Here is a 26,613-nt window from a genome sequence, read left to right as displayed (position 1 = left end):
AAGAGTTATATAACTATTATTCTATGTGTGTATATATATATAAAACTATAACTATACACACACACACACACACACATACACATAGTTTATGTCCTGCTTTTTTCATCTAACATTATTTCTTATAAATACATACATTTTATCATTTGAATCCATTTCTATCTTTGAACCCCAATTTAGGAAACTAAAATCCTGAATGCCAGTCTGCCGTTATTGCCAAGTGGAACCTTTACATAATAAGGCATTTCTCTTTTCTTCCTAATAGCATAAGCAGATTCTGTGAGTTTGTTTATTTGTTTTTTGAGGCAGGCATGATAGTCACAGTCTAAGGTTATTCAGGCACAATGGAAACTGAGTTAATGCAAAGTCAGATACACAATCGAGTAGTCAGCTTCAAGCTATCTGTTTCATAGCATCTACCTCCCCACTGGTCAGGGTGTCTCCCATCATGTGACAGAATGAATAAATGCAGGGCACAGTGGGAAGTCTGAAGCCATTTGCTCCAGGCCCTCCACTTTATAGGTGAGGACACTGAGGTGCCAGGGTAGTAAAGGTTCTTGCCCAAGGTCACCCAGGCAATTACAGCAGAGCTCAAGAAGGTCGACAGCTTTTAGGACTATAGCTCTGTAGTTTTCCCAGTAAAGAGAAGTTTTGTCCATTTGACAAGGATGTGGAAAAATTGGAACTCTCATAAATTTTGGGGGGGGATGTAAAAAGGTATAGTGACTTTGGAATATGACCTGCCAGTTACTCAGAAGGTTAAACATAAGAGTTGCCGTGTGATCCAGCAATTCCATCCTGGAGTATATACCCAAGAGAAATAAAAAGATACATCCACACAAAAACTGCACACCAGTGTTCATAGCAGCATTATTCATACTATCCAGGATGTGGAAACAACACAACCAATGTATGGGTAAATAAAATGTGGTATATCCACACAGTGGAAGACTATTTGGCAATGAAAAGCAATCAAGTCCTGACACATGCTGCAACAAGGATAATCCTCAGAAGCATTAAGCTGAGTGAAAGAAGTCATTCACAAAAGACCTGATATTGCGTGATTCCTTTTTCTGTTTGTGGTGATAAAAATGTTCTGAAATTGACTGTGGTGATCGCACAACTCTCTGAATATACTAAAAACCACCGAATTGTATGGTATTGTGAATTATATCTCAGTAAAGCTGTTGAGAGAGAGATTACTGTCTGAATCACTTCTTTCAGACCTTCACTTGAATTATCAGCAGCGAATAGTCCTTTTTCTTTCTCCTCTCCTCTTCTAGACAGGAATGAGGTTCAGAAATCTAATGTTAGCCTCTGTCAGGGGGAGGCAGTATTTTACAGTTATTAAAAGCTCACTGGGACCGATACTGTCCAGAGTTGATAACTATGCAGTCTTGAGCAGATCCTGTGCTTAACCTCTCCATTTCTCAGTATTTTTGTTTTTTCAGCTGCAAAATAGAGGATAATAGTACATCCTTCATAGGGTTGTTAGGAAGACTAAATGAGATAATCCATTTAAAATGCTTAGGACAACATCCTGTAAATGATGGCTGCTGCTAGCTTTCTGCTAGTCCTGAGACCCACCCCACTGTTTCCAGTAGAAGGGCAAGGGTACATGGGGGTAGTTTCCCCCCCTGACCCCCTCCAGGAGTTTAGGAGATCTTCTAATACTGGTGGAGAAAAATAAGCCACCTGTTCATAACTAACTGGATTCTGCACTTTGATCAGTTAACACTTCCTGGCATTAGTGACACTTACAGATTTCAGGTTTTAAAGGGCCATTGCTACCTCTTCGAGTGATAATGACATGCAAATAAATTGAGTTAAATCTCCATAGTTGAGACCCCTAGGTGTTGCTGCCTGGCTGGCTGACTCTGTGGGCCTTGCATGGCCGCCTTGCCTGTTGTTGGTTCTGTGTCTATTGCCCATTCAAGTCAAGGCAAATATATCTGCCTTGGGGAGTGTGCAGCTGTGTGTCCATATATTCCCAATGGAAACAAATCAGTGCCTAGAAGCAATTATGTTTATTGTTATGGAGCAAACTCTCTAGTTAGCAAAACTGCCTGGTGTCAAATTAAAAGAAAAATAGAGAAATTAAGAGCCACAAAAGAAATCATGTGTGGCATTTAAGAGACACATTAGGAGATATAGCCCCACTTTAAAGTAAACACCACTGAGATTCTGGTTCCCTCCCTACTTTCCGTTTCCCTTCGGCTTTACCCTTTGGCTGTTCTCTTTCTATTGGAGCCCCAGAGCTCCTAATTGAAGCACCGTACAAATCAACTCTAGGCATTTTAAAACTAGGTGGACGTGGTCTCTGAGCTGCCTAGTGGGCTGGAGCATTGTTAGAAATCAAAGGGATTGAGCTTTAAATGGCTTAATAAAATTAGCACATTGTGATGTCCTTCTCCCCCGCTCCAGCTCCTCTCTGCACTGACAGGAGCCTTGATAATTTACTCTTAGCCAGAGCTTAAAGGGCTTATTACATGGCCAACGTGAAGAAGGGAGTGGAGCTATCAGGGCTCCCCCATAGCAGCCACACTTCACGTTTCCAGTGTAGGATTGTATTTGACATTTAATTTAGGAGCCTGGGTAGCTAGGTATAGAACTTTTTGTGATAATAGTGATAAAAACCACCCAGAGTTTTATTTAAGGGTCTCCTTCTTTCCTGTCCCCCTCCCTCCCCTTTTCCTTTTAGTTCAACCTCATTCAGCTAGGAAATAAAATTCAGGTTTACTCAAGGAGAAATGTGGGGTTTCCCTTTTTTGATATCTTAAGGCTAAAGCTACAGAATGCAACCTCAGTCAGCCAGGTCTGTTTGTCAATGCTTGTATGTACGTATGAATGTAAAATTTGAAAACTGGCCTCTCCCCTGATTGCCTCTGCATTTAGCCAAAGGGCAAAATCCGCCAGGGCTCTGTGGTTGTGTAGAACACTTCCATTCAACCCCGTGATCCAGTTGATCTCCACCCCATTGCTGAATAGCTTTTGTTTACTTCTTTAGCAGGTGAAACAGATTCTATGATATCACCTTAATTCCTAGCTCAACCTGATTAATTAGACATTTATAATCCCCATTTTACAGATGAAGAAACATTTAAGAGGTATATTGACTTGTCCAAGGCCACAGGGTTAATGATTGCAATAAATTGCCTTTCTATGATTGCTATATGGAATTAGTAGAAGTTGTAGGAAGTTATTAACTTTTTAGTTTTAGAAGATGGGTTGGCAATAGTATACAAATGTAGAGTTTGTTCAGACTTTTAGGGAAAAAATGTTAGATTGAGTATGCCATGCTTTCCTTTACTTTTATGTTGAAAGAGCACAGACATTGGAGCCAGATGACCCGAGTCCAAATACTGGCACTTATTACGTCCATCATTTGATTTGTCTGAGCCTTCAGTTTCATCAATAAAATGAGACAAATATTATGTTTTTATTAATGAGTATCCTGCAAATGGAAACTTTTGAGGAGGAGATAAGAAATGATGGAAGATGATTGGTATCACAGCTTTTGATGGTCCAGAAAGTATTTTAGAAACTGTAGTTGTTTAACAAGCCCTATGGTTCTTAGGTTAGCAGATTGTTAGCTGCTCAAGGGGGTGTAGTAGGGTTTCAGTCGGCTAAAGAGAGCAAATATAATAGAGACGAGTTTGAGGTTGGGGAGCTGACTATATCTCCAGACTGTGCAGGTGCTGAGGGGCAGGGTGTGACCTGTCCTTCCGGTGCTTTGCTTCTGTGTTGTGGAAGTGGACAGCATCTGATCTTATCAAACTGGAAAAGGCTCACTCACAACCTGTGGCTATCTACTGAAACAGGGGCTAGGAGCCTCTCATTGACATCCGTGCTCTTCAGTGCCTAGGATGTGTGAAGTCCTTCCTGTGTTCCTTTGGGAAATTTGAATCTGTACTCCCAAGGGCGTAAGTTCTCTTTCTCTAAGAGAACTGGCTGGGGCTCTGTATCTGTGAGAGCTCGGTGGGTACCATAGGAAAAACCCACAATAAATGCTTACAGTTACTGTTATCTGGACCAGCAGAACAGTTCTGCTGATGTGTCTATGTTCCCAGAGAGTACTAAGTTCTCTCCAAGTATTATTTTGTGTAAACTTCACAAAAATATCTATGAAAAAACTTTCACCTTTCTGAGCTTCAGAAGCATAGAGTTAGCAGAGCCAGTACTGCAGTCTTTCTCTGTCACCACAGACTCCACCAGCTTTACTATTCTTGACCCTCTGTAGCAAAGAAGACTCAGAAAACATGAGACCTACATCTCAGTGCCCTTACCTGACCCTTCTTGGTGGCAGGCAGCTGTTTTGGTTTTGTGGTTTCTGTAGTATACAGATAGCTGTGGCTTTTCAGGAAAGGTGTGTGGCTAGAGAACTGAAATGGAGGTGAGGGGTGAGTCTTGTTTTAATGTAATTGCTTGAATCTCCAGTGGATAAAATAGGCTTTCTTTGTATATTCAAGTCTGAGAGGTTTAAAAATAGTATAATTTCTGTTTAGTTGCCCCTGAAGCTTTCAGTGGCACCTTCTACTTCCTACTTCCTACACAGTAACTTCTGAAGCAGAAGCTGTCTTTCTATTTTATACACAGGTTAAGGCAGAAAGAAAGCTAGAAAAGAAGGTGGAATAGAAGCTCTCACTCATATTCTTGTTTGTTATAGGCCCTGGGTGTCTCAGGGGACCCGTTCTTCTACTTTCACATTTCTACAGGGGACACCCAGAAGTTTTTTTCTTTTCACTCAGGAAAAGTGTTGCTCAGAAGTTTATAATTGCTTTCTTTATTGCCACCCTGGGGTCAGGCAGAGAGAAGCGTCTTAAGAGCAAGCAATAGTATCCATTCAAAGTGAGCTCAGCATCCCTCTTGAACTCTTCTCTGGTGCCTCCAGATCAGTGCCATGACGCTGGGTTACACATCAAGTTGTCATGGCAATAAATTCATAGCAGCTGACAGCATGAACAGGCGGTCCTGGGAGGAGACAGTGCTTGTCAATGATGACACAGCCATAGTGGTTAGATCTCCGTCTCTCATACTAGGGCTACTTGTCAGTCTGCTGTGACTGTGTCTCAGATGACTGGGGCACACAGTTGCTATCCACTTCACAGCTGATTAGTAGATTCAAGTGTTTATTAGGATCTTTCAAGTACACAGCCTCTAGGAAACATAGTCCTGAGCCTCTAATGCTCTGTGTATGTGTGTGCGCGTGTACCTGTGTATTTATGTTTGTGTGTCGAGGAGGGAAAACCATGAAAGGGAGGAGGTTCAGAAGAAGCGTATTACAGGGTCATATGCATGAAGCTGGTAAAGAACAACAGCGTACTTAGGCTCAAGTACCAAAATTTGTAGCCTCAGGGAGAAGCGTGCTGGCAGAAATAGAGGAAGGCTGGAGTGTTCTGACTGAAATGTGGGGTTCCTGTCCAAGGGAATGCGATTCTGAAAGTCAAAGGTACAAGCCAAGCCAAAGACTATATAAGGCATATCTGAGGTCTAAACACGGAGAAGGAGAGCTTGAAGAGCACATATAGTTACTAAGTCTGAAGGACGAAAGGTGAGATTTGAGGTAAAGATCAGGAAGCCAAGGATTCAGGGCCAAGTGGAGATGAGAAAGGAGAGAAAGCTGGCCTGGAACAAGTTGGAGCTAGGATCAGAATCCTAAATAGTTTCTTCAAATCACTCAGAAGCTCTCTGTGTCTTAGAATTGTGTTTCGGCAGATTAGTGGTTCAAGTGAGAGTGGGGCTGGATTAAAGGGTCTAGGTTGTGGGGGGGCAGGTGGAGCTTAAATGGAGCATTTGAGTCTAGAGAATGGGTATAGTTATTTAGTGGGGAGTGGTGGGAAAGGGGTGCAAGAAGGGGTGTTCATAGGTAAAGGGGGAGGCTTCTTCAGCCAGACTGTGGTGGAGAGGCAGGTGCGGGATGGCTTCTGACACTCAGTCAGAAGGTATTGACCGCCATGATGTGCCAGACCCTAGCAAAGATGTTTGAATTTCTCCTCCAGGTATTAAGTCAAGGCACCTGTTATCTAGTGGAGAAAATAAAACTTGATTCCAGAGTTTAGAGCCTGGGTGATTGCCTAAACTGTGGTATCGTTAAGGGGGAGAGGGGAACAGGACAAGGTTTGAAGGGAAGATATGAAAGAATAATGTGTTTAGAAGGCAGATTATGTAGTCAAATTATGTGGGTTCAGACTCCACCTTTGCCACCTACTATGTGTGTGAATTTGGGCAGGTTTCTTATCCCCACTGTACCTCAGTTTCTTCATCTATGAAATTGATATAATAATAATTGCTACCTCATGGTATCATTGTGATGATTAATTGAAGTAACACATGTAAAGTGCTTAGAATAGTGCCTAATATGTAAGTGTCCAAAATGGTAGCAGTGACAATCATGAGGAGGAGGGAGAGGATTCAGTTTGATGCTTGATGGTTTAAGTAATAGGAAAGTATCCAGGTGGAGATACACATCAAAAGGAATGGTGAGACTAGAGACCTCAAGAAAAAACTCAGGCTTAGGAGCTAACTGCATGGAGATGGTAGTTGAATTGCAAAGATGGGATGAAACTGCTAAGGAGGAGGTTATAGAGAGAAAGCAGTTTTGTACCCAGAGGGCATTTAACAATGCCTGGAGACTCTTTTGGTTGTCATAATTGGGGCTGGGGAGCAGTGCTACTGTCTCTACTACATAGAGGCCAGGGATGCTGCTACGTATTTTACAGTGCACAGGACATTTCCCCACAACAGAGAAATACTGACCCCAAATGTCAGTAGTGCCAAGGTTGAAAAACTCTCAGAGTTTCTCAATCACAGCTGTCTGGAGAGTGTGTGTAAAATTGCAGGGATGAAGCTGATAAACAGAAAGCCGGGGAAGTCCAAGGTCATAGAAACCGTGAGAGGAGAGAAATTAAAGACTGAGGGGTATCAGCAGTGCTAAATGATACAGACAGGTCAGTAGTGAGAGCAAATGGAGTTGGTGACTAGTAGACTCTTTAGTGCTGGAGGAGACCGGGCAGCAGGCTTTATGTGACTTTCTAAATAAGATTGGTGGTTAAAAGTAGGAGGGGAGGCAGCACTGCCATAGGAAAAGGGTTATTCTGCATTCTTCTTTACTTCTTATTTTGACTGTGTTACCCTAACAACTTCTAGGTCAGATTCCTAGTTCCCTGATGCCCCTCTTGTTTTTAGCAACAAGTGTGATTAGAGGCAAATCTGGATTAGTGAATTAGTTCCAAGAGTATAAACTTTGTGCAGCTATATCATTTTAGAGATAAAAGGAAGGTTGAGTTTAGCTTTTCATTTTTAATAGCTCAGGAACCTGAGGCCCTGAGAGATTCAGTGACTTGTCCAAAGTCATGCAGCTGGTTGGTTCTGAAAACATCCACGGCCTCTGACTCCCCATTCCGAGTGCTCTCTTCTGTGCCAGGTTGCTTTCTGGTGGTCTCATAATGGTTCTCAGAGGCTCAGTTTCCTTTTCAGGAGGAGGTTACTAGATAGAGTGGTTGTCAGAGCCCTGACCTGGAAAAGGCTGACCTGAGGTGAATCTTTGCTCCATAGCTTACCTGCTGCGTAACTCCGGGCCAGTGACTTTACCACTGTGGGCTTCAGTTCCCCTACCATAAAATGAAAGTAGTATTGCCTGCCTGAGGATTAAATCAGAAACACGTCTGTGATGGCACCTGGAATGCTGCCTGCACGTGGTCGCTCTTAATATCTTCATCGTTATTATTCATAAGACTGTATCTTTGTCGCAGATTAAAAGGCAAGAGAATGTCCAGTGACAGGAACCAGGCGAAAGTTAGGCATGCCATCTGTTTCTCCCCACCTTACTCCTAACTCCATCTCCTACTTTGTGATAAGAGCAGTATATGAGGGTTGGTGCTGCTGTGGTTATACAAGGTTTCGAAGCACATGTCTCTCCAGTATATTGTGATGATGTCTATTTGTCATTGATGAGCCTGTCACTCATTGGATCAGTTAGACCTTTTTCAGAGTTTTTCCAGACACTAAACCTGGCTCTTTTGAGGAGCCCTAGGATGACTGAGGGTCCCATAGAGGAATGTTCAAATGGCAGGAGCAGCACATGCTAAAAGTGCTTAGTTGTTGTGGAAGCCATTATTTTAACTTTAGTTGAAAAGGACTTTTAAAAACCTTTAATTTGTGGTAGAAAAGCGGAATCAGATTAGGAAGGAAAGGTCTAGTATTTACTGGGAAGGCAAAGAATAAAATGTTGACATGTTTGAGACTAAGGTTCAAGCAGAAGAATTGTCCTGCCTGGCCCTTTGGATGCTCAGCCCACCCCCAGACCTTCTCTAGGCTCCACTTCAGTGGCTATTTCGTTTTCTGTTTTAATTGTATTAACTTTTAAAAATAGACTTTATTTCTTAGAATAGTTTTAGATTCTCAGCAAAACTGAGCAAAAAATAGCATTCCCATGTGCCCCCTGCCTCCACAGATACAGCCTCCAACATCAGTATCCCACGCCAGAGTGGTGTATTTGTTACAATCAGTGAAACTGCATCATTATTACCCAAAGTCCATAGTTTACGTTAGGGTTCACTCTTGGTGGTGTACATTCTGTGGGTTTGGAAAAATGCACAGTGACATATTATCTACCACTACAGTATCATACAGAATATTTTCACTGCCCTAAGAATCCTCTGTGTTCTGCCTGTTCATCCTTCTCTCTCCCCAAACCTCTGACATCCACTGATCTTATTACTGTCTCCATAGCCTTTTCTAGAATTTCATACAGGTTGAATTCTTTCATTTAGTCATATGCATTTAAGGTTCTTCCATGTCTTTTCATGGCTTGATAGCTCTTTTTTTTACACTGAATAATATTCCGTTGTCTGAATGTATCACAGTTTATTCATCCATTTACCTACTTAAAGACATGTTGGTTGCTTCCAAGTTTTGGCAATTGTGAATAAAGCTGTAAACATCCATGTGCAGGTTTTTGTGTGGACCTAAATGTTCAGCTCCTTTGGGTAAATAGCAAGGAGCATAATTGCTGGATCCCATGGTAAGCGTATGTAGTTTTCTAAGAAATTGCCAACCTGTTTTCCAAAGTGGCTGTACCATTTTGCATTCTCATCAGCAGTGAATGAGAGTTGCTCTACATCCTCATCAGCATTTGGTGTTGTGATTGTTCCGATTTTGGCCATTCTAATAGGTGTGTAGTGGTATCTCAGTGTTGTTTTGATTTGCATTTCCCTGATGACATATCATGTTGAGAATCTTTCCAATGCTTATTTGTCATCTGTATATCTTCTTTGATGAGATGTCTGTTCAGGTCATTGGCTCATTTTTTAATTGGGTTTTCTTATTGTTGAGTTTTAAGAGTTCTTTGTATATGTTGATAACAGTCCTTTATCAGGTGTGTTTTCTTCCAGTCTGTGTCTTGCCTTCTCATTCTCTTAAGTGTCATTCTCAAAGAACAAGTTTTTTAATTTTAATGAAGTCCAGCTTATCAATTATTTCTTTCATGGATAGTGCCTTTGGAATTGTATCTAAAAAGTCATCACCATACCCAAGGTCATCTATGTTATCTTCTAGGAGTTTTATAGTTTTGCATTTTACATTTAGGTCCATGATTATTTTGAATTAATTTTTGTGAAAGATATAAGATCCCTGGCTAGATTCTTTTTTTTTTTTTTGCATGTGGACATCCAGTTGTTTCAGCATCATTTGTTAAAAAGACTGTGTTTTCTCCATTTGTATTGCCTGTGCTCCTTTGTTCAATATCAGCTGACTGTATTTATGTGGATCTACTTATGAGCTCTTTTCTGTTCCACTGATATATTTGCTTGTTCTTTCAGCAATACCACACTGTCTTGATTACTGTAGCTTTATAGTAAGTCTTTAAGTTGAGTAGTGTCAGTCTTCTGACTTTGTTCTTTTTCTTCAGTATTGTATTGACTATTATGGGGCTTTTACCTCTCCATGTAAACTTTAGAATCAGTTTGTTAATATCCATAAAAAAACTTGCTGGGATTTTGATTGGGACTGCATTGAATTCATAGATCAAGTTGGGAAGAACTGACATCTTGACAATTTTCAGTCTTCCTGTCTATGAACATGGACTGTCTTTACATTTTTTTCTCCTTTGATTTCTTTCATTTTAGTTTTCCTCATATAGATTTTGTACATATTTTGTTCAATTTATACCTAAGTATTTCATTTTGGGGGTACTAATATAAATGGTATTGTGTTTTAAAATTCAAATTCCATTTGTTCACTGATGGTATATATAGGGAAGTGATTGACTTTTATATATTAGCTCTGTATCTGGCAACTTTGTTATAACTGCTTATTAGTTCCAGGAGCTTTTTTTGATGATTCTTTTGGATTTTCTACATAGATGATCATGTCAATTGTGAACAAAGGCTGTTTTATTTCTACCTTCTCAACGTGTAAACCTTTTATTTCCTTTTGTCTTTTGAAAAGGAGTAGTGAGAGGAAACATACTTACCTTGTTTTTTTTTTTTTTTGTGGTACGCGGGCCTCTCACTGTTGTGGCCTCTCCCGTTGCGGAGCACAGGCTCCGGACGCGCAGGCTCAGCGGCCATGGCTCACGGGCCCAGCCGCTCCGCGGCATGTGGGATCTTCCCGGACCGGGGCACGAACCCGCGTCCCCTGCATCGGCAGGCGGACTCCCAACCACTGCACCACCAGGGAAGCCCTACTTACCTTGTTTTTGATCTTAGCAGGAAAGGTCTAGTTTCTCACCATTAAGTATGATGTTAGCTGTAGATTTTTTGTATATATATATTTTTTGTATATTTTTTTATGAAGTTGAGAAAGTTCTCTGTTCCTAGTTTGCTGATGGTTTTTATCATAAATAGACATTAGATTTTGTCAGGAGCTTTTTTTTGCATCTACTGATATGATCATGTGATTTTTCTTCTTTAGCCTGTTGATGGTAGATCATATGAACTGGTTCTCAAATGTTGAACCAGCCTTGCATACCCAGGATAAATCCCACTTAGTCGTGGTATATAATTCCTTTTATACATTGTTGGATTCGAATTGCTAATATCTTACTGAGGATTTAACTTCTTTTTGAGCCATATTTCTTTTTAAAAATTACTCTTCAAGAAAAGATAAGTGTTACACATTATTGTAGAAAATTTGGACTGAAAAGTTAAAAAAAAGAAAAGTACCCTTAATTCCAGCACTCAGAGATAACCACTCTCCAACATTTTGGTATATTTCTTATAGTCTTTTATAATACAAATAATAATACAGCAGCAGTAAATATCACATTACTTCATTGAGTGCATACGTGAAGTAACTAAGTGATAACTGAGGTAGAGATCCCATGGTACTCTTAACCAAACGAGGAAAGGAGGTAAAGAAGATACAAATGACTGCTTTTGTCTAGAGGCTGCTGATGAAGATGAGAAAAGTGGTTTGGCAAGAGATTAAATGTTCATTTTAATAACGTTTTCTCTACCCTTCTCAACGCCCCATTGTAAAATCCAAGCAATCCAGGCTTCTAACCACGTTGTCAGGAAAATGTTTGCCATCCCTCAGAATGTTGGTAATAGAATGTAGTTCACAGTTTTTGTTTTTTTCATAGATCTTATCTGCTGTGTTTCTAGCCTGTTGGATAATTTTCCAAGCCTTAGGAGTGGACAGTTGTTTTATTCACAAATAGTGGCTCTCCCACTCATACACAAAAGACACAGGAAAATGGGAGATCCAGCCATCCACTGAAAAAGGACTCTGTCCTACTTGTTGATGAAGCTCTTCCCTTGTCTGTCCTCACTGGAGCCTGGCAGAGGTTTGCAAGGAGCTCTCTTGAGGTAAAATGCCAGAATAAACCCCAGGCTATACAGAAGGCTTAACTTTGAGATTTCCTACCTGGAAGTTTCCATAGACACTGGCATGCTGAGAGGGTGCCATGCTGTGGGAGTGAGGACAGATTGCAGCATTGAAAAAGTTCCATTTTCTGCTTTTTTATTATACTCTTTTTGAATAGTAGTCATTCAGAAGAGGAAAAAGGGAGTAAAAATGGACTTTTTCACCTTTGGGGAGGTATTTAGCATCTTCACACTCTATTTCATGCACTTCACAAGTTTTTTAGTCATTTTTGGAATGGGCTCCTTTAAAGTTACTTGCAGGAAATTTGGCTAAGAGAACAAGTATTTCTGAAAGCTTCAATCATTGTAGACTCAGATGCTTTTCCTTTGTGTAGCTTCCTGCTCCTGACCCTGTTTCATCTTTCTCAGTTCATCCCAGCAATGTTTTTCTGGAACAAATCTTTCTTAAGCCATCATGCTTTCTAGCTATTATGCTTGTTGTTTTTATAATCTGCCTATAATAAAAATGTAAATAAAACCTTGGTTTCCTAGAGTCCAGCTAGCTGGGAGGTAATGGCTTCCAGCCTATGTCAAACACATTGAATGCTGGTGTTTTTTAAGTACAAGCTCTTAATTCAAGGTTTTATGTGTTTAATTATGTGTGTGTTAATATAAAGTGCCAGTCTGCACGCCTCTTGGGTCTGGTCTAGCTTAGAAATATTAACTATAAGAGCATAAAGAAAGTACCATGGAATGAGACTTAGCTCTTCAAATGTATATCCTTTATCCCAAGATTCACTTCGGGGGAACAAACATCCTAGTGGGGATAACAACAGAAGCAACCTGTTAACTGAAGAAATATCTCAGTTAAGAAGAAATAAATATGAAGAACCTGAAGCAGGCAGAAAGGGATCATTAGAGGCAATGTGTTATAGCAGGAACTACACTGACTAGACCAGAGGAAAGTTGGTTTCTAAACCATACTTTGTTACTGTACCTCTCTGGGACCTTTTTTTTTCCAACCTGTAAAGTTGGACTCAGGTCTAGTAAGAACTATCAGATGTTCACTAGTTAGTTCTGACGATTCACAAATAAGCTGCTTATTTTTTCAAATTACAATGCTGTGTTTAAGTAATTTTAGAAAATGCTATATTTAAGTAATAGCTGCTTTTCACCTAATGCAACCATAACGAAGATATGTCAACTTGCTTACACCTAGGGCTTTAAAGTTTTAACAACTTAGGGACCAATCAATTGACCAAAGAGAACAAACTCTTTTTACGGTTTTGTTTGTGTAGAGCAGCAGTCCCCAACCTTTTTGGCACCAGGGAGCAGTTTTGTGGAAAACAAGTTTTTCCACGGACTGGTGAGGGGGGAGTTGTTTCAGGATGATTCAAGCACATTACATTTATCGTGCACTTTATTTCTGTTATTATTACATTGTAATATATAATGAAATAATTATACAACTCACCATGATGCAGAATCGGTGGAAGCCCTGAGCTTGTTTTCACTTGCCACTCACCAATAAGGTTTTGATATGAGTCTGCAAGCAATTGATTTATTATGGTCTCTGTGCAGTCAGACCTCTCTGCTACTGATAAACTGTATTTGCAGCCGCTCCCCAGCACTAGCATCACTGCCTCAGCTCCACCTCAGATCATCAGGCATTAGATTCTCATAAGGAGCACGCAACCTAGACCCCTCGCATGTGCAGTTCACAGTAGGGTTCACGCTCCTATGAGAATCTAATGCCGCCGCTGATCTGACAGGAGGTGGGGCTCAGGCAGTAATGTGAGCAATGGGGAGCGGCTGTAAATACAGATGAAGCTTTGCTTGCTCACCTGCCCACCGCTCACTTCCTGCTCTGCAACCCGGTTCCTAACTGGGGGTCTGGGGACCCCTGCTGTGGAGGACCCAGGTCCCTCAGGTGTGATTTTCCTGGAGAGCACTACCAGTGCCCTAGGAAGTACTTCAGGGAGGAAGGGGAGATTCTTCTTTTAACCGGAGTGGTTTTACTTTTGGTTCTATTATACTTTGGGGTTCTACATTAAAACTTTGGGGCAAGGGAAGTTCTGTGGCTTTAAAAAGATTTGACAGTTACTAGTAGATCCTATTTTAAAAAAGGAATCTTTTACATCACCAGTTTTATCATTCTGTGATATATCCAGCCTTCTGTCTTCTCTGCTTGTGAAGAATTTTCTCTGTGGACATAACCTGTGTGTGGTATACTCAAGAGTATGGGACTGTCACTCTCACCTTTGGGGAGCTGTAGGATAGAGGCTGAAGAAGTTCTAGGAGACCTAGTCAAATGATGTCAGTGGTTCCCAACTAGCAGGTGCTGATGCAAAGGGCCTGCTGCTCATGGAGAACTGTGAAGTTTATAGCAGGATGGAGTTTTAATGATGAGGTGAAATGAAACCTGAAAGGGAGTTTTGTAAGTTGTTTCATTCCTGCTATTGGTAGGAGTCCTTTCTCCAGAGTACTCAACCTACCACTTGCCTAATACCCCAGGGTGTCTCTTCTTTGGGCTCTGGATTTAAATAAATGCCGTGACCCAGAATTTGTTCTTGCCATTTTGAGCTAGGTTGGAGAATACCTGTCTGTTGATTAGTAGAGAACTGTAATGAGAAGGCAGCATAAAAGTTTTATAGAGTAAATTATTCTGCTTTCAATTCTCATTTGTGGCCTGATCTGTATAAAAATAAATTGCATAAAATAAAGGTTGAAAAACCTGTGTAAAGTAAAGGAAAATAGAGAATTTAATTTTTAAAAACCATGATTTATTCACCTACTGAAGTGTAGTCGCCACCTTTCCTGACTGTAATGTCAACTTCCTAACTTCAAATCACATGTGTATGTGATGTCTAGTAAAATAGGTTGTGAGTCAGTTTTTATTATGCTGTCCATTTTTAGTCACTTGGAAGAGCTTTTCTTAGGAATTCAGAAAAGTTCATGCCTTAGCTAAAACTTCCTAGGTTAGTCTCTAAGAGAAGTTCCTAGGTCTTATAAGACCAAATTTATTTCAAGGGTAGAGATCCACGTCCACTGATAAATGATCACCATAGAGCATAACAGCCTTGAAATATACACACTAAAAATAAAAAGGAATTATATAAATAAACACAAATCACAGTTCTCAATCTGATAAAGAACTTGCCGGGACATTAATAATATTTAACCCCCCCCCCTTTTCTTTAGCACTAGGGAGAGTACCTGCAAAGAGTATATGAATTCATGAGGGCTTATGTCACTTAGTCACTTGATATGTGAATGGGTACATGTCCTACAGGCCTTATTTTGAATTGACGTTTTTATGGCAGTGTTACAAAAGATGCTTAAAGTATCAAGCCTATTTCAATTTTTAAGAGGCTAATAAAAAATGGCCTCATCTTACCCTCTCCTTTAGTCTTTCTCTTTCTCAATCTCCTTTTTAGGTTTTCCCAGTTAGACTTCTCTTCTGACAGACTGTTATAGTGAACAGAGCACCAGACTGGGAGCAAGAAGATTGGAGAACTTTGTGTCTCCTAAAAGATTGCAACTGGGTCTGTTTCCTTATCTGTGAAAGAAGGGTTCTCTTAGATGACAGCCACTTTCTCTTTTAGCTCTTAAATTCTCTATTGGCTTTTGTCCTTTGGTCTACTGTTCTACCTCCTCCCTGTTTCCTACCTCAGCTACTCAATATGCATAGTTGTTTAAAAGTACTCATAAAATAAATATGGTTATGAGGAAACATTAATAAGTGTAGTTATTGGCAAGATGTGAAGTTTAGAAGTTCTTATTTTGGTAGTTTCTCATTTTGTTTGCCTTATGCCCTAGCCAAATACAGCCTAGAGTCTTATTTTAATTATTCTGCATAGTTGTTGTTGCAAAATAAAACAGTAATATATTTTCACCCATCAGAGAGTAAAGATTTAAAGACTTGATGATATCCAATATCAGTAAAGGTGTAGGCAAATGCTTACTTTCACACATTGTTGTGGGAATGTAATTGGTGCATCCTTTTTTGGAGGGCAATTTGGCAGTATCAGTCAGTAATTTTAGAATATATATAAATTAATTCAGTGACTCCAAAGGTTTCTAAAGAAATTCATGTACGGATATTAAGAGGTATAGCCAATGATGTTCATTGCTGTATTGTTCATAAAAGCAAAAAATTGGAAATATCCTGTATTTCCATTAAGAAGGGAAATATTTAATGGATATATTTATCCTTTTCTCTCTATATATAAATATCCATATCTGTATATACCTGTATCATACAGACATTAAAAATAATACAATGAATGCATTGCTCTGTATGTACTAACATATTTTAAGTAGAAAAGCAAGACACAGAACCATATGTTCACCATGATCCATTTACATAAAAACAACATAATTGTCTGTACACATACAGGTATAACTTGTTCTACTGTACTTCACTTTATTGTGCCTTGCAGATACTGTGTGTCTTACAAATTGAAGGTTTATAGCAACCCTACATCGAGCAGTGCTATTTTTCTAATAGCATTTGCTTACTTCATGTCCCTGTGTCACATTTTGGTAATTCTTGTAGTATTTCAAACTTTTTCATTATTATTGTTATGTTGATCTGTGATCAGTGATCTTGATGTTACCATTGCAAAAAGATTATGACTCGCTGAAGGCTCAAATGATGGTTAGCATTTTTTAGCAAGAAAGTATTTTTAATTAAGGTATGTACATTTTTGTAGACATAATGCTATTGCATACTTAATAGACTACAGTATAGTATAAACACAACTTTTATATGTACTGAGAAACCAAAAAACTTGTGTGCCTCTGTTTATTATAATATTCATTTTACCGTGGTGATCTAGAACAGAACCCACAGTGTCTCCAAGGTATGCCTGTATATGAATTGATACATAACTAAAATAGAAAAATGGCTGGAAGGGCATGTATCAAACTGTTAACAGTAATTATCCCCTGAGAAGGAAAAAGGTATTGGGATAGAGAGAGAAGAGGAATTTCTTTTTCTTTTTTTTTTTTATATACACCCATCTATTAAATTTTTAAAAAGTAATCATATATTACTGGTATAAACATAAACAAAGGAGAGATTGGAACCAAGATGGCGGAGTAGAAGGACGTGCTCTCACTCTCTCTTGTGAGAACACCAGAATCACAGCTAGTTGCTGGACAGTCATCGACAGGAAGACACTGGAACTCACCAAAAAAGATACCTCACATCCAAAGACAAAGGAGAAGCCACAATGAGATGGTACCAGGGGTGCAATCACAGTAAAATCAAATCCCATAACTGCTGGATGGGTGACTCACAGACTGGAGAACACTTATACCACAGAAGTCCACCCACTGGAGTGAAGGTTCTGAGCCCCACATCAGGCTTTCCAACCTGGGTTTCTGGCAATGGGAGGAGGAATTCCTAGAGAATCAGACTTTGAAGGCTACTGGGATTTGATTGCAGGACTTCGACAGAACTGGGGGAAACAGAGACTCCACTCTTGCAGGGCACACACAAAGTAGTGTGCACATCAGGACCCAGGGGAAGGAGCAGTGACCCCAGGCTAGACTGAACCAAACCTACCTGCCAATGTTGGAGGGTCTCCAGCAGAGGCGGGGGGTGGCTGTGTCTCACCGTGGGGACAAGTATACTGGCAGCAGAAACTCTGGGAAGTACTCCTTGGCGTGAGCCCTCTCAGAGTCTGCCATTAGCCCCACCAAAGAGCCCCGGTAGGCTCCAGTGTTCGGTTGCCTCAGGCCAAACAACCAACAGGGAGGGAACCCAGCCCCACCCATCAGCAGTCAATCGGATTAAAGTTTTACTGAGCTCTTCCCACCAGAGCAACAGTCAACTCTACCCACCACCAGTCGCTCCCATCAGGAAACTTGCATAAGCCTCTTAGATAGCCTCATCCACCAGAGGGCAGACAGCAGAAACAAGAAGAACTACAATCCTGCAGCCTGTGGAACAAAAACCACATTCACAGAAAGATAGACAAGATGAAAAGGCAGAGGGCTACGTGCCAGATAAAGGAACAAGATAAAACCCCAGAAAAACAACTAAATGAAGTGGAGATAGGCAATCTTCCAGAAAAAGAATTCAGAATAATGATGGTGAAGATGATCCAGGACCTCAGAAAAAGAATGGAGGCAAAGGTGGAGAAGATGCAAGAAATGTTTAACAAAGACCTAGAAGAATTGAAGAACAAACAAACAGAGATGAACAATACAATAACTGAAATGAAAACGACACTAGAAGGAATCAATAGCAGAATGACTGAGGCAGAATGGATAAGTGACCTGGAAGACAGAATGGTGGAATTCACTGCTGTGGAACAGAATAAAGAAAAAAGAATGAAAAGAAATGAAGACAGCCTAAGAGACCTCTGGGACAACATTAAACACAACAACATTCGCATTATAGGGGTCCCAGAAGGAGAAGAGAGACAGAAAGGACCCGAGAAAATATTTGAAGAGATTATAGTGGAAAACTTCCCTAATATGGGAAAGGAAATAAGCCACCCAAGTCCAGGAAGGGCAGAGAGTCCCAGGCAGGATAAACCGAAGGAGAAACACTCTGGGACACATAGTAATCAAATCGGCCAAAATTAAAGACAAAGAAAAATTATTAAAAGCAGCAAGGGAAAAATGACAAATAACATACAAGAAACTCCCATAAGGTTAACAGCTGATTTCTCAGCAGAAACTCTACAAGCCATAAGGGAGTGGCATGATATACTTAAAGTGATGAAAGGGAAGAACCTACAACCAAGATTACTCTACCCGGCAAGGATCTCATTCAGATTCGATGGAGAAATCAAAAGCTTTACAGACAAGCAAAAGCTAAGAGAATTCAGCACCAAACCAGCTCTACAACAAATGCTAAAGGAACTTCTCTAAGGGGGGATACACAAGAGAAGAAAAGGACCCACAAAAACAAACCCAAAACAATTAAGGAAATGGTAATAGGAACATACATATCGATAATTACCTTAAACGTGAATGGATTAGATGCTCCAACCAAAAGACACAGGCTTGCTGAATGGATACAAAAACAAGACCCACATATATGCTGTCTACAAGAGACCCACTTCAGACCTACCAACACATTCAGACTGAAAGTGAGGGGATGGAAAAAGATATTCCACGCCAACGGAAATCAAAAGAAAGCTGGAGTAGCAATACTCATATCAGATAAAATAGACTTTAAAATAAAGAACGTTGCAAGAGACAAGGAAGGACACTGCATAATGATCAAGGGATCAATCCAAGAAGAAGACTTAAGAATTATGAATATATATGCACCCAACATAGGAGCACCTCAATACATAAGACAACTGCTAACAGCTATAAAAGAGGAAATCGACAGTAACACTATAGTACTGGGGGACTTTAACAACACCTCACTTACACCAATGGACAGATCATCCAAAATGAAAATAAATAAGGAAACAGAAGCTTTAAATGACACAATAGACCAGACAGATTTAATTGATATTTATAGGACATTCCATCCTAAAACAGCAGATTATACTTTCTTCTCAAGTGCACACGGAACATTCTCCAGGATAGATCACATCCTGGGTCACAAATCAAGCCTCAGTAAATTTAAGAAAATTAAAATCATATCAAGCATTTTTTCTGACAACAACGCTACAAGATTAGAAATGAATTACAGGGAAAAACACATAAAAAACACAAATACATGGAGGCTAAACAATATGTTACTAAATAACCAACAGATCACTGAGGAAACCAAAGGGGAAATCAAAAAATACCTAGACACAAATGACAAAACACGGTGATCCCAAACCTATGGGATGCAGCAAAAGCAGTTCTAAGAGGGAAATTTATAGCTATACAAGCCTACCTCAAGAAACAAGAAAAATCTCAAATAAACAATCTGTTACACCTAAAGGAACTAGAGAAAGAAGGACAAACAAAACCAAAAGTTAGCAGAGGAAAGAAATCATAAATATCAGAGAAGAAATAAATAGAAACAAAACAGTAGCAAAGATGGATAAAACTAAAAGCTGGTTCTTTGAGAAGATAAACAAAATTGATAAACCATTAGTGAGACTCATTAAGAAAAAGAGGGCAAGGACTCAAATCAATAAAATTAGAAATGAAAAAGGAGAAGTTACAGCAGGCACTGCGGAAATACAAAGCATCCTAAGAGACTACTACAGGCAACTCTATGCCAATAAAATGGACAACCGTAGAAAGGTATAACCTTCCAAGACTGAACCAGGAAGAAATAGAAAATATGAACAGACCAGTCACAAGTAATGAAATTGAAACTGTGATTAAAAATCTTCCAACAAACAAAAGTCCAGGACCAGATGGCTTCACAGGTGAATTCTATCAAACATTTAGAGAAGAGCTAACAGCCATCCTTCTCAAACTCTTCCAAAAAATTGCAGAGGAAGGAACACTCCCAAACTCATTCTATGAGGTCACTGTCACCCTGATACGAAAACCAGACAAAGATACTACAAAAAAAGAAAATTACAGACCAATATCACTGACGAATATAGATGGAAAAATCCTCAACAAAATACTAGCAAACAGAATCCAGCAACACATTAAAAGGATCATACACCATGATCAAGTGGGATTTATCCCAGGGATGCAAGGATTCTTCAATATATGCAAATCAATCAATGTGATACACCATATTAACAAATTGAAGAAGAAAAACCATATGACCATCTCAATAGATGCAGAAAAAGCTTTTGACAAAGTTCAACACCCATTTATGATAAAAACTCTCCAGAAAGTGGTTATAGAAGGAACCTATGTCAACATAATAAAGACCATTTATGACAAACCCACAGCAAACATCATACTCAATGGTGAAAAACTGAAAGCATTTCCTCGAAGATCAGGAACAAGACAAGGATATCCACTCTCACCGTTATTATTCAACATATTTTTGGAAGTCCTAGCCACGGCAGAGAAGAAAAAGAAATGAATACAAATTAGAAAAGAAGAAGTAAAACTGTCATTGTTTGCAGATGAATTGATACTATATATAGAGAATCCTAAAGATGCCACCAGAAAACTACTAGAGCTAATCAGTGAATTTGGTAAAGTTACAGGATACAAAATTAATGCACAGAAATCTCTTGCATTCCTATACACTAATGATGAAAAATCTGAAAGAGAAATTAAGGAAACACTCCCATTTACCATTGCAACAAAAAGAGTAAAATACCTAGGAATAAACCTACCTAGAGAGACAAAAAACCTGATGAAAGAAATTAAAGATGATACCAACAGATGGAGAGATATACCATGTTCTTGGATTGGAAGAATCAATATTGTGAAAATGACTGTACTACCCAAAGCGATCTACAGATTCAATGCAATCGCTGTCAAATTACCAATGGCATTTTTTTTACGGAACTAGAACAAAAAATGTTAAAATTTATATGGAGACACAAGAGACCCCGAATAGCCAAAGCAGTCTTGAGGGAAAAAAAAATGGAGCTGGAGGAATCAGACTCCCTGACTTCAGACTATACTCTAAAGCTACAGTAATCAAGACAATATGGTACTGGCACAAAAACAGAAACATAGATCAATGGAACAAGACAGAAAGCCCAGAGGTGAACCCATGCACCTATGATCAACTAATCTATGACAAAGGAGGCAAGGATATACAATGGAGAAAAGACAGTCTCTTCATTAAGTGGTGCTGGGAAAACTGGATGTAAAAGAATGAAATTAGAACAGTCTCTAACACCATACACAAAAATAAACTCAAAATGGATTAGAGACCTAAATGTAAGACTGGACACTATAAAACTCTTAGAGGAAATCATAGGAAGAACAGTCTTTGACATAAATCACAGCAAGATCTTTTTTGATCCACCTCCTAGAGTAATGGAAATAAAATAAAAATAAACAAATGGGACCTAATGAAACTTCAAAGCTTTTGCACAGCAAAGGAAACCATAAAGAAGACGAAAAGACACCCGTCAGAATGGGAGAAAATACTTGCAAACGAATCAGTGGATGAAGGATTAATCTCCAAAATATATAAACAGCTCATGCAGCTCAATATCCAAAAAAGAAACAACCCAATGCAAAAATAGGCAGAAGACCTAAATAGACATTTCTCCAAAGAAGATATACAGATGGCCAAGAAGCACATGAAAAACTGCTCAACATCACTAATTATTAGAGAAATGCAAATCAGAACTACAATGAGGTATCACCTCACACCAGTTAGAATGGGCATCATCAGAAAATCTACAAACAACAAATGCTGGAGAGGGTGTGGAGTAAAGGGAACCCTCTTGCACTGTTGGTGGGAATGTAAATTGATAGAGCCACTATGGAGAACAGTATGGAGGTTCCTTAAAAAACTAAAAATAGAATTACCGTATGATCCAGCAATCCCACTACTGGGCATATACCCAGAGAAAACCATAATTCAAAAAGACACAGGCACCCCAATGTTCATTGCAGCACTATTTACAATAGCCAGGTCATGGAAGCAACCTAAATGCCCACCGACAGACGAATGGATAAAGAAGAAGTGGTACGTATATACAATGGAATATTACTTAGCCATAAAAAGGAACGAAATTGGGTCATTTGTTGAGACGTGGATGGGTCTAGAGACTGTCATACAGAGTGAAGTAAGTCAGAAAGAGAAAAACAAATATCGTGTATTAACGCATATATGTGGAACCTAGAAAAATGGTACAGATGAACTGGTTTGCAGGGCAGAAATTGAGACACAGATGTAGAGAACAAACTTATGGACACCAAGGTGGGGGAGAGCCGTGGGGTGGTGGTGGTCGTGGTGTGATTAATTGGGAGATTGGGATTGACATGTATACACTGATGTGGATAAAACTGATGACTAATAAGAACCTGCTGTATAAAAAAATAAAATTCAAAAAATAAATAAAGGAAAAAGTAAAAAGGAAGGATAAGGAATTACTTCCTAAAGAATGAAAAAGGTAAGAAAGATTAGTGGGAAATTCATCAACGATATTAGAGGAGCATTGTTCAGAGGATATTCCCAAAACTTCAGGATCCCTTAGGACCCATGGTTTGTTGTGTTTTGGTCAGGACTGCCTAGCACTTACAATAATAGCTCTACTCTTCCATTTCTTTGTGTGTCCAACTTATTCTTAATTGTCTGTTTTCTACAGGTAACCCGGGACCAGATGAAGGTGTTTATACAGCAGGAATTTAAGAAAGTTCAAAAAGTGATTGCTGATGAGGAGCAGAAGGCCCTTCATTTAGTGGACATCCAGGAAGCAATGGCCACAGCTCATGTGACTGAGATACTGGCAGACATCCAGTCCCATATGGATAGATTGATGACTCAGATGGCCCAAGCCAAGGAACAACTTGATACCTCTAATGAATCAGCTGAGCCAAAGGCAGAGGTAAAGGAGAATGCCTATAATAATTAGCACAAGAAATAGGCAGAAACTGACTGCCATGTTTGTTAATTCTGGAAATTCCCCCATTTGGTCCCTAAACATGAATAGATTGAAAGCTTAGATAGTGCATAAGTGTTTAGATTGGTGTGTAAACCAGTTTGGAAGTATTGGCTGCTAGGGCCTGTGCTCAGCAACTAGGCCTAGCAGAATATTTGTACACCATGACTTAAAGGAGTATAGTCAGTGGGGCAAATACTATTCACAGTTAATAAGGGAAGCCAGAAATCACAGCCGGAGAAGAGGGCAATTGACAGATCCCTAGTTGTGAAATGAGCCTATAAGTATGGGCTGAGTGAGAGTAAGTCAGGAAGTGGAGCATAAAGCAGGCCAAAATAAAAGATTTTGGACTGATTCTGTGAATAGTAAAAAGGTGCCTCAGGCTGGCTTTTATATGGAGCTAACTGCATAAATTGGGGGCATGACTGTTAGATTAAGAGAGGCATGTGGGCTAGAGCATTGTGAGGATCAAAAAAGGTATGAATGAAAGACACAAGATAAATGTTGAATCACTGTTTTAGTCATTACATTCATTGTTATTTTGTAATAGGAATAAAAGAATGTTAGATATTTTACCAAACAACATATTCAGGCATTTAGAATATTAATAAAAAAAGAAAATTTAAGGTGGCCATTTTTAAAAAATATAAAACTTATATTTCAGCCACTGGGGAGAAGCTATTGTTTATGAGGTTTCATACCATTATGTTGAAAATTCTGGTCAAGCTTATACCAGATAGGTTTAGGGTAGGCCCTTTTAGAAGGAAATGTAGGAGAGTCCTGTGAAGTTTCTAGGACAGCTGTTGACTCAATGAGCTCAGGCTTAACAGTTTTGCCTTGGCCCAGGAAAGCCTAGCCACAGAATAAACCAGTCAGCAGAAGAGCCACGGTACGATCCAGGAGGCGGGTACTGTCTTTGCTGTCCTGACAGGAAACATAAGAGACCATTGGACAGTTATCTGCTTCACTCATCCAGGGTTCTTGATTAATTTTCATCACTGTGTGAAAGGGATAGAATAGCTCTTGTTCTTTTTATTTCATCCTCCTCAGAATTAACAAAGTGTGTGCCTAAATAAGTTTCTAGATAGGCAAGAGAGCATGTTATATTTATCATTTCATTTAATCCTATTTCAGCATTCATTGTCTCCATTTTACAGATGGGCTATTGAGATGCTGAGAACTGCAGTCATTGACTCAGTGTCATTTAGTTAGCAGAAAAGAGAGACAGAATTCAGTCCATCCTGTTCCCATGCCTGTGCTTTTTCCCTACTATATGCTGTATATCAAACATCCCGTTTATATCTGTGGGAAGAACAAGGATAATCAGTGCTCTAGGCAGCCTTGCATTCCTAAGACCTTCTGCTCTGTGGAGGTGGTCACTTTGTGTCTTTTAAAAAAATTAATTAATTTAAAATTTTTTATTTAATATTGGAGTAGATTTTGTGTCTTAAAAAGTTCAACCTTAACTCAAGGGATCATTGGCATAACTGTCCCCAATTCCCCTCAGATTGGACCTTCCACATTTATTCTGTGTGTTGATTAGGTTGTTTTTTCAAAAATAAAGATTTCATTTTTAAAGACATCTCCCTCTCTTTTATTTTCATTTCAAATAATGGATTTAGTCCTTCCCCAACATTAACTGTCCTTTAAAGTACTTCAGTGACTCAACTGCACCATCCTTGTTAACTCTGATGGAATTACTCTCAGGGATATAAAGATGACAAGGACTAAGTACCAGGCGATGGACAAAATAAGCTATTAACAATGAGAAGTAGCATACATCTGGCTAGAGTTTTTACCCAGAGCTGTTATTATCTAATAGCCTCTCGTTCCAGCTAATCTGTTAACTTATTGATCAGAGCAAATTTCCAGTACCTCTCTTTCACTCAACAGAATTCTTTTCTTCTCTTTGCATGGTATAGATTTTTTAAAATTACCTGTATTTTTAATTTAATCAGAAGATCCCCCCCCCAAGATTTTATTGTGAAAATTTTCAAATGTACAGCAAAGTTGAAAGGAGTTTTTACAGATTACACCCATATACCTGCGCCAAGATTCTGCCACTAACAATTTACTATACTGATTCATTTTATATATATAGCCATCTTTCCAACCTTCTACTCTTTAATACATCTTATCTTTGCATTTGAAAACAAATTGCATTCTTCTGGTTCTGAACAAGATGGAGTAAATGCATTTCATTTTACTCTTTCCATTAATCACAGTAAAAATTTCTGGACAAAATACTAAGTCACCTACCAGAAGACTCTCAAAAGTGGAGGAAAGATGGCAGACTGACCAGGGACCTTGGGATATGAGGAGCCACACAGCAATGAGTACCTGTGGGGGAGGGTTTCTTGCTTCCTGTATATCCTGGCCTGGGTGCCCTGCAAACTGGAAATGCTAATGAGCATAGGCAAAAAGAACATCTCCAAGAAAAACCTGCTCTCTAGCCAAAGGACTGGGAAAAGGGCAGTTCAGCTGAAGAGAAATCTTTTAATAATACCTGCATATTCTGGCAGTGAATCCCTTCCCAGCCCCAATTGGCACCACAGTAGTGGAGTCTATTTTATACCCTCACCTATAGCAATGAGGTGTCACTTTTTTCTCCATGGAGCCTTTAGGTAAAAGTCTAACTTCTACCTGCCCCTCTCAGAAGTGAATGGCGCCCACCTCCCATGGAGCCTGAAGGTGGGACTCTGACTTATACCCCTCCCCCACAGTAATAGGAAGGGAATAACAGCCCACCCCTATGGGGACTGTGGATGGAGCTTTAACTCCTCCCTTCCACCCCTGCATTAACTAGGTAAAGCCCCTCCCCAACTGAGTCAGTGGGTGGATTCATACCATCCCTTTTTACTGTGTAGTGATGAGTTTGTGCCCTTCCTCCTCCTGAGCTAACACTAGTGGAGACTATAGAGTCTCCATTGGAGCACTGTCACCTGAGGGAGGTGACCAGAATGGCACTGCAGAAGCTTTATAAACTCAATTGACATTTGAACCATAAGCCACAAAAGTGGTCTAGGACATGTGTTCTGACCTAAATTGGTTGACTACCTGCTAGAATAGAAGATTTAAACAGGAACCAGGTCTTATAATGTCCAGGATACAGTCCATAGTTACTCATCATACCAAGAACCAATGAAATCTCAACTCTAATGAGAAAGAAAATCAGTAGATGCCAACACCTACATAGGGTGACATAGTATTTGGAATTATCAGACAAGGATTTTAAAGTCACTATTATAAAAATGTCTCAATAATCAATAACAAACTGGAAACAAATGAAAAATTTTAAAAATCAGCAAAGAAATAGAAGATATAAAGAAAGACCAAATGAAATTTTAGAACTGCAAAAT

The 26,613-nt window shown here is 39.4% G+C and overlaps 1 protein-coding gene across 3 annotated transcripts in view; it reads left to right on the top strand.

The window, feature by feature from the left end:
* The window catches only part of TRIM44 (tripartite motif containing 44), a 112,894-nt gene that overhangs the window by 26,611 nt on the left and 59,670 nt on the right, over positions 1-26,613 (top strand). For all 3 annotated transcript variants that reach the window (XM_060159396.1, XM_060159395.1, XM_060159393.1), the window contains exon 3: positions 22,961-23,200. In XM_060159396.1, coding sequence (XP_060015379.1) covers positions 22,961-23,200 — 240 coding nt within the window. The remainder of the gene's footprint in view (positions 1-22,960; positions 23,201-26,613) is intronic.

The sequence above is a fragment of the Lagenorhynchus albirostris genome, chromosome 9 (assembly GCF_949774975.1).
Source record: "Lagenorhynchus albirostris chromosome 9, mLagAlb1.1, whole genome shotgun sequence".
Lineage (NCBI taxonomy): Eukaryota > Metazoa > Chordata > Mammalia > Artiodactyla > Delphinidae > Lagenorhynchus > Lagenorhynchus albirostris.
Note: the sequence above shows the minus strand (reverse complement) of the source record. Positions and strands in the feature narration are given on the sequence as shown.